The following is a 16,789-nucleotide window of genomic DNA, read 5'->3' on the forward strand; positions in this document are numbered from 1 at the left end:
TTCAGTCAACGCTATAATGATTACTAAAAAAAGATAAGGTAAATGAGTGTTAATAACTGACGGACGGCTCAATTTGTTTGTACATTCTTACATATTATGACTAGAAATAAATACAAATATGAACAGTTGAACGTGTAAAATCAGTGAATGAAAAATTTCAAATAAATTTACCTATTTGATTCTACATTCGCTCACAATCTCGCCTTATATTCGCTTGCATGCAGAGTTCAAAATTTTCTCAACATCATACCAATGACGCATCATACTATGCGTTGTAAAATATTGTAGTATTTATCGCCTAACATATGTACGACTTACGTATGTATTGCATACAGTTAAACTTGGATTCTGATACATCGTCAATAATGGTCAATTAACTAATTAAAACTTATTTTCTCTAGTCGCGTATAGTCTGGGGCTTCTTGCAGCATAAAGTATTTGATAACATAAACACCTAAGTTGCTTACATATAGAAATTTCACTAAGCGCTTTCTATTTCTTTTTTACTATTCTTCTTTATCATAGGAAGAAATGCCCACAGTGCAGTTCCTAGAATCAGAATAATTCCAAATGCTAAAAAAATTGGTTTGTACGATCCAACTTGTTCAAATATTGCACCACATACTGGTGGTCCAACCAATTGGAGTACACCATTTACAAACAGGGAAATGCCGTAAGATGATGATAGTTTTTCAGTTCCGAGCATATCAGCTAATATGACTGTCGTTATACCGATGTACATGCCAGAAGACAGGCCGAATAATGCACAGAAAAATGATAGCATTGTGTAACTATTAGCCATTGGTAGTAACGCCAAAGCAATTCCACTGGTTCCCAGTCCACCCACAAAATAATAATATTTTGGGACAAAATCTATATCCGATAATGACGCACCGCTAATTCGTCCGATCAAATCAAATGCCGAGACGATTGAGAGTAATAGAGCTGACATATTTTTATCAAAGCCTTGTGAGATCGCATAGGATGGCAATAAGATCATGAAATTGGTATTACTAATCGCAGAAGTGGAATTTGAAATAAGAATTATTAAATAACTTGGATCTTTTAAAACGCTGAAATCAAAAAACTTTTTTTTTCCATCTGTTTCCTTGTCACTGTCGGACTCTTCATCGCTAGAATCTTTTGGTTGCTCTGGATTTTTCACTACTGGTCGAGGTTTTTTTGATGCGTCTGTTTTAAAAAGGCTCTTAAACATCCCTGGGACATTCAATCTTGGACTGAGAGCTATAGGGCCCATTTCTGATACAATACTATGTTGACGAGAAAGACGAAAAGTTTGATTCTGACGAGTGCTATGACGTATTGAATTATTTCTACTCATTTCTGGGGTATTTGGAGACGCAATATTCATAATCTTTAAACTACAGGAAATATTATCCTTCAAATCCGAATCAGTATGATCAAAAGCTATGTTGATGATTCCATTTTTAGGGGCATCTACACTTTCACTAAAATTTATTTCTTCTTTTTTTGCCATTTTCTTATCAACTTCAACACTGATCGATAAATTTTGCACCTCATCAAGCGGTTTGGTATGATCTGGTAAAGGTAAATTTTCTGCAGTCGAATGATAAGATTCATTGGCTGTTTCAAGAACGTCCTCTGTTGTGATATCATTTGCCACCTCTTTTCCATTAGCTATCTCAGCCAACGTTAATGCTTCATTGTCCACACCTTCTTCTTTAGTGATGGGTACCCTTATCATGTGCTGTTCAACAGGGTGGTACAATAAAGCACATACCCACGTATTCAATGTGATAGCACCCATTATTAGTACCGCCCCTCTATAGATAACAGACATGTGATGGAGGATTTTGGATTGTACAAATTTGAAACAATTCTACAATCAACGTTCAACTCACCTGTATCCAAAATTATCGAGTAAATATTGTAAAAACGGCGGCAAAATAATACTGCCCATTGCACTTCCGGAAATACAAATTCCATTTGCAACCCCACGCAGTCGCTTGAAATAGGATGTCACTATGTATACTGTTGGAGGAAATGACAAACCTGCCCCGATGCCAACCATAATTCCATAACTTGAACAAAGAACAACGTATACATGTGATTATTATAATAGATAATAAATGCACGGCAATATGAAAGTCTACAGTCTGTATTTAGTTGAAATCAATATTTGGAAACCAATTTTAATGAAATTCAAAGATAACATTGAAGATTACGTCTGCAATTAATGTACCAAGAATAATCAGCTGTAAATGTTGACTCAATCAAGAGTATATGCAAAGTATCATTCATCTTGCTGAACTTGGACTGATTTAACATCTTCCTGTTTTCTATTTCGAGTGGCATGTTCTAAAACAGTTACCTGACATAAAGATAAGTGACTGAGTTTGCAAAATAACTCAGCATCATTCCTCCTGCAGCAAACGTACCACCCATGAGCGTAACAGTTCTATAAGAATATTTCATGGATAGAACACTAGATAAGGGGCCTGGAAAATACATATGCTGATAAGACACGTATATTGGAGAAAAAAAACTTAGGACTTTGGTATGAAGGTCTAATAAAGAAGTACTAACAGTCATAATAAATTACATACCTAAAAAACTGTATAAAAAATAGCAAAGTGCTGGCATCCATGAAGCTGCTGTGGGCGATGATTTGAAAACTTGTAAGAACTCAACGAATAACACACCAAAGGATTTGATGGTCCCGGGAATTAGAAAATTAACAACCAAGGCTGACATCAGAACTACCCATCCCCATCCTCCATCTGGGGGGACCAATTTTGATTTTCTTGCCTTCATTGCTTGAGACATTTAAAAAATCTGGAAATTTATTATTCTATGTTGAGCTATCATCATGGGAGACAAATGCTTACCATTAATCTCTGTACTTTGCAAAATAAGTATAAATCATACTGATTATTGTATTAATATTATTAGATCCATCAGCAAGGATTCAACACAATGATTCTTATGAAATCGACATTAAGGATTAGATATCAGATGAAGGGGTTGTGAAAACGATCTTGATGGTTTAATAAACTATGAGTATTTCATGTTTATTTGAAGAAAATCTGCAAGCAACTGACAACTTTTGTAAGAAAATTAGCTAGAAAGACAAAGAAAATCAAATAACGAAATTTTAAATACAGATTAGGTCTCATAAGCCCCAAATTGAGATAAATTTAAACAAGATTGAATTATTGAAGACATATGTATGTGAATGGTCAAAAAACAATTTACAGCAATAATGATTAGACAGTAGTAGCTAGAAAGGTAGCAGAATACAGCAGCATTTTATAAAAGTATGTGACTGTGTTGTGTGAGCATTCTCACCATTAAACACTGTTATATTATTACACTTATTAGAGTACAGTAAATGAATCTGTTGTTATAGGCAAGCTCAATGGAGGAGACAGAATAACTGGAAAATGTGTTGAAGGCTTGTCCCTTTTTGGAATTATACCTTGGTAGAAAAACATCTGCGACAATAAATCACATAATTTTGATCAGTTTAATATAATATAACAATATTACTCAGTAAGGTGAGATACAAAACTTATACATGTTACTCACCAGAACTTCAATAACTTTGTTCTAACTAGTACGTTTATTTATCTTTTAGCAGGTACATAGCTCGACTGTCCACTAGCAACAGTCACTCATACCCATACCAATACTTCTTGCAACTGAACAGTGGTGTCAGTGAATGATGTAGAATTCAACTTTCATATGCTCGATAGAAAGCCTTATGCCATTAAGTTAGTATCTAATCTAAATAGAGCTGATATTCCTTACATAATAATATATTTTTTTTATGATCATTGACGTATAGAATAAAATAGTTTATAATAATGGTTTCGTTTTAAGAATAAACATAATAGTTTATACACAATGCATAGTAGTTTACGTGTATTGAAAAGTTAATCGACGTAGTGCTGCGTACCACATCCAGTATACTGCTATTTAGCATGATAAAATAAAATTGATAAAGACACTAAGGTCAGTCATCGCAAAAAAATATTGGGTGGCAAATCTATACGATAGCCTTCCGTGTCGACAATTAACAGTGCATCTGATACTGACATCGTCTACAGGTAAAATATAATTACAAATGTAAGCAGTTGTAGTAATTAATAATTTTATGAAATTTAATTTTTCAACTACATTGGAACATTAACTCAAGATCTAATAAATAAATAAAGTTTCCTCTGGATTATATAGCAACCCAATGCAATTTGACTGAAATTACTGCAAAAGAAAGGTGATGATTACTCACCCCAAATGAAAACCTTTATAAAATTTGTGTCTCTTTTGTGATGAAACAAGTGTTGAACATAAAAAATGAAGCACTTTGTTTTTTCTGGAATTAGGTACCAATGAAACCAAAAACGTACTAGTACCTATAACATTGTGTGTCTATTAGAATTTTAAATTTTAATTATTTATTGTGAGGTATGTGAAAAAGAGGAATGCAAGCAAGTCCTGTTCACTGACTTGTAGTTTCGATACAGTCTCTGGAAAGGTAGATTCCTTGCAGCACTTGGTAGACAGTGGTTTGGGTAGATTTGCTGGAGGGTGGGAGATCCTTTTTCGAGCAACCACCACCAGTGAAGCATCCCACTATCAAGTTCTGCACAACCTCCCAAGAGTCAATTTGTACCCCCTACTCTTTACCTGCATCGACTTGTTGTAAACCAGGGCCCAGTCTTCCATGGTACCCAATATTGCTTAGCATAGTCACACACATTATCTATCAGTTGTGTTTATTCAACAAATCTGATTGCTTCTCTTTTAATTTGCAAGAGTAGCATCATATACATCAGTTTCATATTTACCGAAGGGGATGTGTGAGGGACAGACATTACTTGCCGTTTGCTCACCAAAATCCTATGCATACAGCGCGATAATTTTCGTGGGTGATTTAATTACAGCTCTACCATAAAGTATTATCTTCTGTCATTCTCATTTCTGACTATGATTCTTTGGCTCTTTCCATATTGATTCAAGTCATGAAGACATATCTAAGATATTTGAGTACGAGCAATTGCAGTTCATTGTTTGGATATTTTTTAGCATGAATTTTCTTTACATGGATTGATTAGCTGGTGTTGTTGTCTCACATTATAATTGTTCGATACTGTTATAAATTTATTTCAGTCTGTTTTCTCTTCTTTGGCTTACTGAAATTACTATTTCAAGACATAATGCAGTAAATCAGGATACAAACAGCAAGTCTGTAAAATAAAATGATGTCCTACTGATCAATGGGTCAAATGGAGACAGTCAATTATTATAATTTTTGATATCTTAATTATTATTTCACATTGGTAAATAATAAAATAATTTTTATCGTGTTCTTTTAATAAACGTTTGGCAAAATTATTCGCAGCAAATGTTAAGAATATGAATGAATGTTCGTTCCAACCACCTAATAAAGCTGAAGTCTTGACCAAAAAGGGGGCAAATTTTTTGCAAATGGACATCTATGCTATTTATAGAATGTAACTGCCTTAAGCTTTTTCTAAATTTACATAAAATATATCCAAGTTTAGCTCTTTGCAAAAAGAGTAAGAAAAAAATACTGGGCTGACGGGTTATTTACTGCCCTTCCAGGCCAGGTAGTAAGCTATTTTTTCATGGACTATTTTGTTTTGATGCATTAGCCTTGCATGGCACGCAGTCCTGGGATGAAGGCACTCAGCCTGACTGCAGTTGCTTTCTATCTCTGTCCAACAACCACTTTGCAATGTAGCTGAGAGCTGGTTCCCAGGCCATCTCTATCTCAGCATTAACTATTTTTAAGAAACCAAACTGGTTGGATGAAAATAGCTTGCTTGTTTGAGAAAGAGTTTTAGTTAGTGAACCAACTGCGCACGTGTGCGTGTGGTGCAAGGAACAGCCTCAAAGGTTGTTGGTTTTATTTTCCGCGTATGCTACAGCAACGTTATAGCAAGTGGCATCTACTACATGCCTTGAAGATTTTACACATGTTACGGGCAATAACTGATGATAGGATGGCATGAGTAATCAGATGTTGAGACCTGTTTATGATTACTCTAGAGTGTCATAACAGATTCTAATAAAGTGGTAAGCCTTTGAAGGCCGAATAATTTCATACCGATGAATGGGTAATTCGAAGTCCAACATCTGTAGCAATATCCAATATCATCACGGAATGGCTTTTCTTTACTCTTATCTCATAAAAAAGATATTTTACTTGAGGAAAAAAATATGCTTGTTGCAAAATGGCGTTGAAAGAAAAAAAAATTATCGATCAGCAAATGTATAAATTACATTGGATGGTACCAATTGTGAATCTTTTAGTATTTTTTATCAAATAACAAGGCATCTATGGAGCATCAGGCACGTTATCGAAAACTTGTATTTTTCAGCATGAGGACACAAGGATTAGCAGGAAAATTAAATCAACAAACTTTCACTATACACTGCTAAGATTATTTCTATTCACAGTAAATGTTATTAGGACTAATTTGCATTACAAGTAGCAGCATATAATTTCTTGTTCAAGGAAATAATGGGCAGCAGTCCACATGATGATAAAATTTGTTCACAGTCATAGAATGACATGAAAACAAACTTTTCTTAAAATCATAGGTATTTTACAATCTTCAATTGTATGTACTAACTACTTACTGCAAAGTCACCATTCCTAGAACAGTGAAATAATTATTTCCATCCATTCGTTACAACAAATAGTACACATCAGTGTTTTAATATTTATGTATCTAATTAACAAATAACAGTATATACATAAATAATAGATTAGGGATAAGACTTGCTTATCTGGATCCATTGAGCTGTACGGTATGCGTGATTTACTTGGATATTAAAATAAGTACATACGTACATGTTACATTGTTTCCCTGACTCAAACTGGACTCAGAAGATACCTATTGTTTCTTTTATGGGCACCGAATGTCAATGAAAAATCAGAAATCAATTAGATATCAATAGCATTTCCATACTATGGTGAAAAATTACACGTAAGTTACATTGCATATTACCATGGATTTTAGATTTGCTACGGTTATGTGCTTTATTTATTGTTCAGAATATGTATAAGACTCTCAAAGATCTGTAGAAAATGAGTAAATGCATGAACTTGGTTAATACGACAAAATATTATCGGTATTTGAATACAATGCTTTGTTCCACTACTGGACCTTGCTTGAAGAACATGAAAGCGTTATTTATAAGTCAGCTTTACTAGTTCATGCTTTGACATTTGAACTGCTTACAACCCGCTTCCACAGGAAATCTAAGTCCGTGAACCAGCATGATTATAAGCTATACTAACATGATACTTACAACGGATCACTCGAAGGATCATCAAAATTTACAAACAAATCTTTGTTCTCAGTTGTCGAATATAGACAAGGTTTAATTTCTGGTGGAAGAATAGTATTCTGACATTATTATTTTCACAACAACTTTTATTCTAAAGAAATTTCACTAGATGAAAAATCAGAATAATTAAATTCTTGAATTACATTAATATCGATGTAGTTACAATTAATGAAAAAAAATATATCAAGTTGATTAATGATTACAATATAAATTTATCAATTTATTTATAATAATACCAATAAGAGTTACATTGTAATTTTACACAGCTAAACCAAAGTACTTCACATCTCAAATGACATGTATTTCCTGGATGAATTTCAGGTAAGCAGACAATGGAAGCACAAGGTTGTATCATTCTGTTCATTCTAATTTGTATTCATATACATTAAGAATCATTCGTTATGCACATTTCATTAAAAAGTATGATCAAGTGTGTTCTGAATTTAATGCTAGAATTGGTATTCACTTCAATAGTTGCTCCAACTGATACATGCAAATTCATTTATGGTAATACTCGGAGAGTAATTATCAACAGCTTATTATCAACATCAGTAACAGCAGTGACTTTCGACTACTCATGAATAATCTGCAATTGGAAAATAATTATACGAAATATTTCAGCATATGAAATGCAGGTGAGATGTGTGGAACTGGAGAGTTCATTGGACGGATGTTTTGAAAATTATATCATGTAATTACATATGGCAATTTTTAATCCCACCATTAACAATCTGTTGCTCACAAAGATTCTTGATTAATATATCAATGAAAATTATTGTAGTAGTATTATCAAAAGTGGACCACTTGGAGTTTATATGCTGCATCTCTAGTTTGCTGTTTCTGTCATTCAAGATATGAGGTAAGCTATCAACTATATCTAGACAAAAGTCTTAAATGTGGAATAAATATTATACATCCTTCACCCCACGTACCCTTCGAACACCAGGTACTGACATACAAATTGCAAAATATGCAACCTGTATTGTTGCACCTACTAAAGAAACTATTTTTTAAATTTTTACACGAAAGTAGCATGTAAATAAATTTTTGTCAAACGTATTTAGCAAGCTTTTTAACATGAGACACACAATCGTTGCACAACAGTACAGCTCCTCAACAGAAGAGCCTTTTTAACAAGGAACCGTGATTATTTTCCATTTGTACGGTTCACCTTGAATTGAGTATTCAAAGGGCCAAAGTCTGAGAGGGCAAACAAAAATATTACATTACCTTCGTAATGTTCTAGTGATTTCATAATGCTATTCGTTTCTCCACGGTGTTCGTGTATTAGTAAATATTGCACTCACCATAGCACTGATTTAATCTATCTGAAGAATAAGAATTCCATTTAAATAATTATATTTTCACTTATAAGTTTATCATTTTTATATCGTTTTGTTTTATTCACTACCTGTTTTTTCTCGTTTTTTTTTCTTTTTTCGTTTTTTTTTTTTTTTTTTTTTTTTTTACGATAATTCGTCAAAACCATTAAAATTGAGATTTTTTTCAGCACAACCTGAAATTATTGATCGCATATTTACACTGAATGCATGTTTTTTCACTGTTCCAAATTTGACCGTTTTTTACATCCATCTCAGATGTACCTTTCTTAAGCTAGTAACCACAATTTTAGGCTCATTTCAAGTTAATTAATGCTACCATGTCAAATTTTCAATTTCTAAGAATGGAGAAAGAAAGAGGCCTGAGAGCAGGAGAGAGTATACTATCACCCAGCTTCTCTTCTGTGACATACGATTTTTCAGGAGGATGAACCAAAACCTGTTCTGTCTCCACTGATGAAAAAATTGAAATTGACATTTGTACTGTCTCTTCAAAGTCCAGTGTTTATACTGAGAGTTAAGCCACCGACATTCGGTTTCGAACTTTTTCAATTTCTTGGAGCTGAGAATTTCATTTGGGTATTTCAATTAGCCTGAAATAAACTCATAATCATGATGTAGTTCGATTTTTAATGAACCCTTTGTTGCTGGCCTGCAGTTAAACTAGGATTTATCTTGCAGCTCAAAATTTAGCAGAGTAGCATTTAATTAGCTTGGAGTAAACATAAAATTAAGGGGTACTCAGTTTTCTTGAAATTCTATCAGCAGGATGCTCGTTTAACTGTGCCCTCAAATATAAGTGACATTGTATAAAGTATGTACTGGCAGTACTACTACCTAGTTATACATTGAGAATCGGGCTCGTCATGCAATTACGATTATCCTTGTTAATTTATAACAGATAATCTGCATACTTATGTCAACAATCAACCCAAGTCCTTGTTTTCATCATTCAAATTGCGTATGAATGAGTTCAGAAATTTGTTTTTCTCGCGTCTTTTTCGGATTCTTGGTTACCAATCAGTTTTGGTATTTTTTTTTCTCGTACATTGGGTATGGTTTTGAAACCATAAGAACTTAAAGATCATCATAATCTTCGTTCATCCATGGTGTGGAACATTTCGCCAAGCTCATGATAATAAAGGTTGCTCGTTTCAGTAACACGTTTACAAGATATCAAAACCACAAAATCTAAATGCGCGAAGTGAGTGAGTTGGGATAACAGAGACATGTTACTGAATATGTTTTCCAATAAAAACGAATAACTGCGTGCAATTAAATTCTGAAGCTTATTTAGGCAGAATGTGATCTGTACTGTATAAACTGTCGTTCACCCATTATCAAAGTTTATATTGTGAATATCTCAAGCAACTCGTTTCCGGGATAAGAGACTGAGCTTTGTAAGATTCATCGATACCAATAAGATTATACTAAAGTTTATAGAACAATTACTATGGTCATTTTCATGATCAACATTTAATCGGAGAATATTGTGCAATAATAAGTTTAGTTTTACAAAATTGTAAAGTGAACAATGTTCACACAGTAAATGCTTTGGATATTTTTTAGAGTTTGGATGGAATATCATTGTTGAAATTATTAACTTGGAGGAGATCTCAAAATGGATGGGTCATCTAAGGAAGCTTCATCGCTACACTCACTTTTGACCGCATTGCTATTGCTCACATTGCGTACAGAACTCACTATTATATCACTACTATTCTCACACTGTTCCGTGTTTATGTTTAATAATCCAGGATGCTTCTTCATATGAGTAGTTAAATTACCACTGTGATAAAACTCTTTGCCGCAAACTTTGCATTGAAATGGTTTTATCCCTGAATGTATCCTTTCGTGTATGGATAGATTCCCGCTGTGTCTGAATTCCTTAGCACATACGCTGCACTTATATGGTTTCACACCGGAATGTGTGCGTAAGTGCGTGGACAAATTACCGCTATGACTAAACATTTTTCCACATATTTGGCACGCATATGGTCTTTCGCCAGAGTGTGTTCTCATGTGAATAGCTAGATTACCGCTATGTGTGAAACATTTTTCACATTGAGTACACTTGTAAGGTCTTTCACCATTATGAGTTCTCATGTGGATGAACAAGTTGCTCTTGTGGCCAAACTCTTTGAAACAAACTTCGCACTGGCATTTTAATTTCTTAAGACTTCCAGTTCCACCCGAAGATTTTGGTGGCCGTCCAGGGCCATTATGTTTGGCTGGTGACGTGGATGGAATGCCTAGCAACGATGGATTTATACTTGTCTGCTGTTGGCTTATTTGAGAAAGCTGACTTTGCTGGGGTTGTTGAGTAATGTTTGGCTGATTTTGTTGAGTTGTTTGAGTCTCATTGCTCGATTCTTGAGGATGTGAGGAAACTTGGAAAGGCATTGCGTGCTGTTGAAGATAGCTAGAAACTGCCAGCTGGGGCATGCTCTGCTGTAAAAAAAAAAAAGAATAAACAAAAATAGGAACCTAATATGTACATGAATAAATATTCATATTAGTCGTTCAAAAGAGTATTTCATTAATATAAGTCATTCACACATTAATTCTATAGCCGGAATCAGTGAGGAAGATTGAAACACGATTAGGTTACAGCCCTATAAAACACATACATGCCTCCAATTCGAAACGTGACGAGTCCGAGCATGATCGTATGTATCGAATGGAATCAGACTACAGATATGGAAAAACAAGTCCCTTTGTGAGATGAAGAGAACCATTGAATTAAATTTTGCAATGAACTTTGAACTCTGATTTGTAATATTAATAAATTGGTCTGATTTTAATTTCAGTTACACGCATCTTACTTCGACGCATTCATTGATCGTACTCTTCCAATAAATTTCCTAGGTAACTTTTGACTAACTGTTATCTGAAAGATACAGCATAGTCGTACTAAAGGTAAAGAATACTCATATTAGTGGATACCTTGCATATCAAGATGCATGAGCAGAATGCTTCGATTTTTATTCAAGTAATTTTCACAAAACCTTGCACTGAATGTGCAGAGTGGATCGACTAAACTTACGTTATGTAATAAGTACAGCGTAGGTTAGTAGTGAAGATACCTTGAACTTTTATTAAGTACTACTTTTACACGATGTCAGAAAAAAAAGTTTATTTACACAAGTAGAGCTTCATATATATTAGAGTGAAATACGCACATAGTCTACAACACATATTTTCTATTTTTGTGCATTAAAAACTATGCACAAAAGCTGTAATATTAAGGTGGATAATGGGATTTTTATTTTTTTCATCATACTTACACCCATTTGCGGAAGATCTGGTCGGACTAAGGCCTCCCCCTTTGACGGTAAATCTATAGGGATCTGCGACTGATGCAATTGAGCCTGACCCCAGAACTGTGGCAATTGGCGATACATGTACTCGACGTCCTGATTGGTAAACACCGTGTAATCAGAACTACCTGGGACACCGTTAATACCACTCTGATTAGCATCCTCCACCCCTGTATATTCCTGCTTTATTTGCACTGGACTAAACATCTGTTGAAAGAAAGATAAAGAATCGTTCTTTTGATTAGCTAATCAAAAATATAAAGAACTATTATGGATCACGAATTGGTTTGCTGCAGTTTTTGATGAATCATTCCAAGCAACCTGCCTGCCCATAGCAAGTCAACTACTTATTTGGAAAATTAAAGATAATGTTCCGTATCACTATGCTATATGAAACTTGGGAAATTAAATGAGTCTGACTAAGGATAGAGTTTCTGGGGAGAAAAATTTAGATTTTCAAATAACAGATTGCTAAACTCACAGACGATATAAGTGGTATTGGGACAATTTGTAGAAATTGAATAATACCATAAGGAATAACACTAAATTCGAAATAGGTCACTTTACCAGAAGTAACAAGTATAATTAATAGTACAAAGGCTTTTTTAGCAGAAGCTAGTGAGCTAGTTCTGTCATAGCCAAAAAAATTTTTGACGACACAAATAAGGCAAAGAATGGGGTCACTATGAGGAAGATTCTTTTCTGCACAATGAACATTCTGCTATTTCATTCTGAAGGAAAATGGTGTTAAAACGCGAGATTACTAACAATTAGCAATCCTTTTTTGGCACAGATGGTCCACAGTTACAAATAATCAGGGAGTGTGACTTTGAAATTTGAAGAAGAAAGACAAGGTAAGAAAATTCCTGAGTTTGTGGAGGAAGGCACATTAAAATATTGAAGAAAAACTTACATTGTAATTTTTCCAAAATACTGTATCTAGCTCTGCTCACGGGCTTAGGACATCGCAAAACGAATAGCTGGCTGTTGGGATAAAGAAGGTAATTAGTCGTAAAACCGATAACCTAAATTTACCAATTCTTGAAGAGATATTGTCAACTACATTGTTGACAATTACTCTAGAGAGTTATCTAGATCAACAAGTGTGTAAAATATCGCACAATATAGGGTAAAAATGTGAATAAGAAACGTTTTTTCCAAGAGTGAAAAAAATCTTATGAAATGCAACCAAAGATGGCGAACCTTAATTTTCGTAATTATATCGAACAAGGTCAAGAGGCATCAAAGCATATTATGTATTTACCTTCGTTATAAAAAAATCCTCTTCATTGTTTATTTTTTCGGTCGTTTTGGGTTGTATCACTTTGGGTAAATTTGTTATTATTATACTATGATGATTATTTTTAAGCTTAAAAACACTCGGGAGACTTTACGCACCGGAAAAGCGTCAACAACCATGAATGAAATGAGCAGAGAAAACTTTACTTCCTGCGCAGAGTTCGCGCAGGAAAATGGAAAATCTATGACGTCTTCGAAGTACCACTTCCTCCGTACAACTACCTTACTTGTACATTTAATTTACATACTGACGATTATTATATATATTTCTTTTCATCACCCACGATTAATTATCTGCTGGGTTTGATATATTGATTACAATGATTGGTTTACCATACCCTCAACACCGAATTCAGATTTATCAAAAACTCTTTGTTACGAAAAAAGATGCGATAACAATCGAATGGAATTGAAACACTCTGCTGCATGACTCGAATTGTCGGTTGGCAAACCCGTAAATTTAGAATTGTAAGGGAAATATCTATGCAAGCATGTACAATTTTCAAAGGAATATAGGTAGTACATGATCTTTGTCCTGCGTAGGCGTAAACTCAAGTTTCAAGTATTTGGATAGCTGGCTGCTGTTGGGCGATACGCTTGTCGCCAACAAAAGTAGTACGAATGAGAGCTCCCAAATTTGTGACGTAAAATTCAATCTTTACTAATTGAATATGTCCACCACTTTTCAAGCCCAAATTTCCTCTTTGGGAAATAAAAGTAAACATTTAGCAGAACTTCAAAAGCCAGTGATTCGTCCTTTAATACAACGTAAGTGCCAGGTTACAGGATTTAATTGATCTCCATCAATGTAAGGTTACGTTATACTAAATGACAGCTGACAGTTTTTAAAGCAGTACCTTTGTAGTCTTTAAATATGACTATTTTGATAAGCTGGAGAGCAGACTTTACTTCGCTAGTAACATTGACATAAGAAACATTTACTGAATTTCGAACAAACGAGATTGTACAAAATTTATATTAATTGGTACAAATATATTGTTTGTTTCTTGCAGTTGCTGTTAAGTCCATTCAAAGAGATCACATTGAAGAAGGAGTATTGGACAGGATTTGTGAAAAGTACAATATTTCACAGGAAAATGTCGATTTATGGTATAATGCAGTGTTCAGAATCTTACACACCCATCTGCGATTATCACCAGGTTCCATCAAACCCACCGAGTTCAAGGAATGCCTGCAAGAATTGAAGTTATTATGCATTTTATTTTTTTAACTGCTTCAGTATTGAGTAACTAATATGGTTATAAATGAAACTGCATTCTGATCAATTGGTTTGAATGCACATTCTATTTTATAGATTATCTGCAGATTGCATAGAAGACTTATCCACTGTTGTTTATGGGCCTAGGAGAATTATTTTGATCAATGAATTGATGCACATAACTCAATTTTACCCACAATTGAAGTCATGTCGATGGCGGATTGATATTAACATCTCTTCGAGGTAAGAAACGAGATTCTCTTTTTATGACATCCAAAATTACAAGAATGAAGTTGAGTCATCAGGGATGAGTTACATTAAATTTGAATAAGTAAGCAGCATTCTAGTCAAGACCCAAATTGCAATCTACCACAGTTTACTTGCTAAAAGCTACTCCTAATGGAAATAATAGTTAATTATTCTTCTTAGCATGTTATCGAGAGTCTTGGAGCCAAGTATCATAATGGAATGGACACTAACCTCTGGAGAATCCAAGACTTTTGAACTATCCATGGCCCAATTTCATAAACTGAGGCATGCTGTGGCAAGTCTTCTAAAGGAGATTCATGTTCTGGAACATCGCAACACATTGAGAAACTACTCGATTCCTAGTATAGATGGCAAATGACAAGTCACTGGTCAAGTGTTGCCTAAAAAATAATAGAATTGGAATACAGAGTATTTTAAGTGCCATTTCGGATTTGATATCCATTACAAAGTAGTAAATGTTACCTTTACAATAATCAGGAAATCTTGTGTGCATAGAAGTTTCTAATAAGTTCATACTACAAAGCAGTATACATTGTATTGTTTGTATAAATATATTATAAATAGAAAGTATCAAATGGTTCAATTCAACATTTCCATGTAAAGATTAATCACTAGTCATAATCGAGAGCCAACAGTTGAACTGTTAGAATGAACTTCTTTATTGTGACATTTCAACTGTGATAACTGCATGATTTGACTCTCAGATATAATGCGTGATATTCCCTGATCAATTATCAATTCTATCAGTATATCGCCAAAGTTCACTTCCACATTCGGACCTGTATTTTAATGCAGGACTTGCTCGTTTCTTGGATATTCTTATCCCAGGAATTGCAGGAGCAATAGATTCCTCACGGGTTGATAGTGGATCACCCTGGAAATTAAGAAGGTGCTGAATATTTATTCCATAGTCATCTGCTGTATTTACTTTGTAATATGCATCCCAAAACGCAGTAATAGCAGTCTTGTTCAGACTCGCTTGTTGGCGTAACGTAGGTATGCCATACTTATCGTCCCCACACTTTGCAATTAGACCAACACAGACAGCACAATTTAATTTATCCTCTAACTCTTCTTTGAGTGCATCTGGATCATTTTCTATAGGATACCGTCGTCGCAAGTGGCTGGCGATTAATGCTGAACTGATGAAAACTCTCCTTGTGTGCAATTGTTTAACAGCATCACGAATCATTTGCGGTGTAATCGGAACCGTTGTTCTTCTATCTAGAAGAGTGTCATGATCAATGATATTTCTCTGACTAATTATTGAACAGGCAACTTTATGAAAGATGATTGTAAAAGAGAAATGTTTGAAAATTATTAACGTTGATCATATTCGTTCTGATGTGAGAATCTAAACCATATCCACCCACTTGATTCTGTATTTCTTATTTGACAATTAGGATGTAGTTTCTTTGCATTGCTTCGTTGATTTTTTGCGGGTTTTTCTTGCAAGTGGGAGTTATGACACTGTAATTTTGATGATCTCATCAAGTGGCTTGTGCACTTGGCATCCAGTCCTGATTTACAATCTTGTATATCTGGAAATAAACTATATCTTAGAAGAACCTACAGAGCTCTTTATTCATATGTGACTTATGTTATTCAATTGGCAAAAGTTTTATGTATTGGTTGGCTAGAGTTTTTGACAGCAATCCATCTGTTTCCAGTGAATCCAACAAGCCTCTTGATCATTACCATACATATTTTGGGCCGGGCTATAGAAATGATGAAAAATAGAATGCTTATTATGAAGTGCTATAGTCGTAAAAAAAGGTTGTCTTTAATCGAGAAATTAATTAATGAATAGTAAGAAAACATGAGAAACAAAATGGACTTGTCACTTTCAGAAAGTAACACCTTGAACAGTTTTCATGGCCAACTCAATTTTAACAATTTATGATATGGAAATTAATTATTTGGGAACATCAGATAATATAACGTTACACGTGATGATGGTAATGTATGTACGAGCA

General features: G+C 34.3%; 3 protein-coding genes and 2 long non-coding RNA genes across 11 annotated transcripts; 2 read left to right on the forward strand and 3 right to left on the reverse strand.

Moving 5' to 3' along the window:
- Window positions 1–72: 72 nt before the first annotated feature.
- Window positions 73–4,708, reverse strand: LOC105685186 (monocarboxylate transporter 13-like). 5 transcript variants are annotated; one of them, XM_048655387.1, is made up of 6 exons: window positions 4,492–4,708; window positions 4,274–4,397; window positions 2,589–2,817; window positions 2,354–2,480; window positions 1,884–2,063; window positions 73–1,805 (listed from the first exon to the last, which is right to left on the reverse strand). In XM_048655387.1, exons 3-6 carry the CDS (start codon window positions 2,806–2,808, stop codon window positions 482–484), a joined length of 1,851 nt encoding a protein of 616 aa, XP_048511344.1. In that variant the 5' UTR covers window positions 2,809–2,817; window positions 4,274–4,397; window positions 4,492–4,708; the 3' UTR covers window positions 73–481. The 5 variants fall into 5 exon arrangements, with proteins under 5 accessions (XP_048511344.1, XP_012254492.2, XP_012254490.2 ...); XM_012399069.3 differs by lacking the exon at window positions 4,274–4,397; XM_012399067.3 differs by having other exon boundaries at window positions 4,274–4,708.
- On the forward strand, window positions 3,402–4,221 carry LOC125501045. The gene is made up of 2 exons (XR_007278539.1): window positions 3,402–3,539; window positions 3,620–4,221. It is a non-coding gene; the product is annotated as an uncharacterized LOC125501045 (long non-coding RNA).
- A 1,731-nt stretch (window positions 4,709–6,439) lies between the features above and the next one.
- Window positions 6,440–13,553, reverse strand: LOC105685217 (zinc finger protein 572). 3 transcript variants are annotated; one of them, XM_020851967.3, is made up of 4 exons: window positions 13,290–13,553; window positions 12,939–13,009; window positions 11,993–12,153; window positions 6,440–11,156 (listed from the first exon to the last, which is right to left on the reverse strand). In XM_020851967.3, the coding sequence occupies exons 3-4, from the start codon at window positions 12,107–12,109 to the stop codon at window positions 10,305–10,307; spliced, it is 969 nt and encodes a 322-aa protein (XP_020707626.2). In that variant the 5' UTR covers window positions 12,110–12,153; window positions 12,939–13,009; window positions 13,290–13,553; the 3' UTR covers window positions 6,440–10,304. The 3 variants fall into 3 exon arrangements, with proteins under 3 accessions (XP_020707626.2, XP_012254552.2, XP_012254549.2); XM_012399129.3 differs by having other exon boundaries at window positions 6,440–11,153; window positions 11,993–12,232; XM_012399126.3 differs by having other exon boundaries at window positions 11,993–12,232.
- Window positions 13,554–13,844: 291 nt separating this feature from the next.
- On the forward strand, window positions 13,845–15,383 carry LOC105685218 (COMM domain-containing protein 5-like). Its single transcript, XM_012399130.3, has 4 exons — window positions 13,845–14,092; window positions 14,338–14,530; window positions 14,640–14,786; window positions 14,973–15,383. The coding sequence occupies exons 1-4, from the start codon at window positions 13,996–13,998 to the stop codon at window positions 15,169–15,171; spliced, it is 636 nt and encodes a 211-aa protein (XP_012254553.2). The 5' UTR covers window positions 13,845–13,995; the 3' UTR covers window positions 15,172–15,383.
- Window positions 15,384–15,587: 204 nt separating this feature from the next.
- LOC105685219 lies at window positions 15,588–16,319 on the reverse strand. Its single transcript, XR_007278540.1, has 3 exons — window positions 16,187–16,319; window positions 15,821–16,033; window positions 15,588–15,687 (listed from the first exon to the last, which is right to left on the reverse strand). It is a non-coding gene; the product is annotated as an uncharacterized LOC105685219 (long non-coding RNA).
- Between the last annotated feature and the right edge of the window lie 470 nt (window positions 16,320–16,789).

The sequence above is a fragment of the Athalia rosae genome, chromosome 1, assembly GCF_917208135.1.
Source record: "Athalia rosae chromosome 1, iyAthRosa1.1, whole genome shotgun sequence".
Classification (NCBI taxonomy): domain Eukaryota; kingdom Metazoa; phylum Arthropoda; class Insecta; order Hymenoptera; family Athaliidae; genus Athalia; species Athalia rosae.

Coding starts and splice junctions, on each gene's coding strand:
- LOC105685218 (XM_012399130.3), top strand. CDS start 13,996: ATGTCCACCACTTTTCAAGCCCAAATTTCCTCTTTGGGAAATAAAAGT. Junction 14,531..14,639: donor GAATGCCTGCAAGAATTGAA/GTTATTATGCAT, acceptor TCTATTTTATAG/ATTATCTGCAGATTGCATAG. Junction 14,787..14,972: donor GATATTAACATCTCTTCGAG/GTAAGAAACGAG, acceptor TATTCTTCTTAG/CATGTTATCGAGAGTCTTGG.
- LOC105685217 (XM_012399126.3), bottom strand. CDS start 12,232: ATGTTTAGTCCAGTGCAAATAAAGCAGGAATATACAGGGGTGGAGGAT. Junction 11,157..11,992: donor CAGATCTTCCGCAAATGGGT/GTAAGTATGATG, acceptor TTTTTTTTACAG/CAGAGCATGCCCCAGCTGGC.
- LOC105685186 (XM_012399069.3), bottom strand. CDS start 2,808: ATGTCTCAAGCAATGAAGGCAAGAAAATCAAAATTGGTCCCCCCAGAT. Junction 2,481..2,588: donor TTTTTTATACAGTTTTTTAG/GTATGTAATTTA, acceptor TGTATTTTCCAG/GCCCCTTATCTAGTGTTCTA. Junction 1,806..1,883: donor CTCGATAATTTTGGATACAG/GTGAGTTGAACG, acceptor TGTTATCTATAG/AGGGGCGGTACTAATAATGG.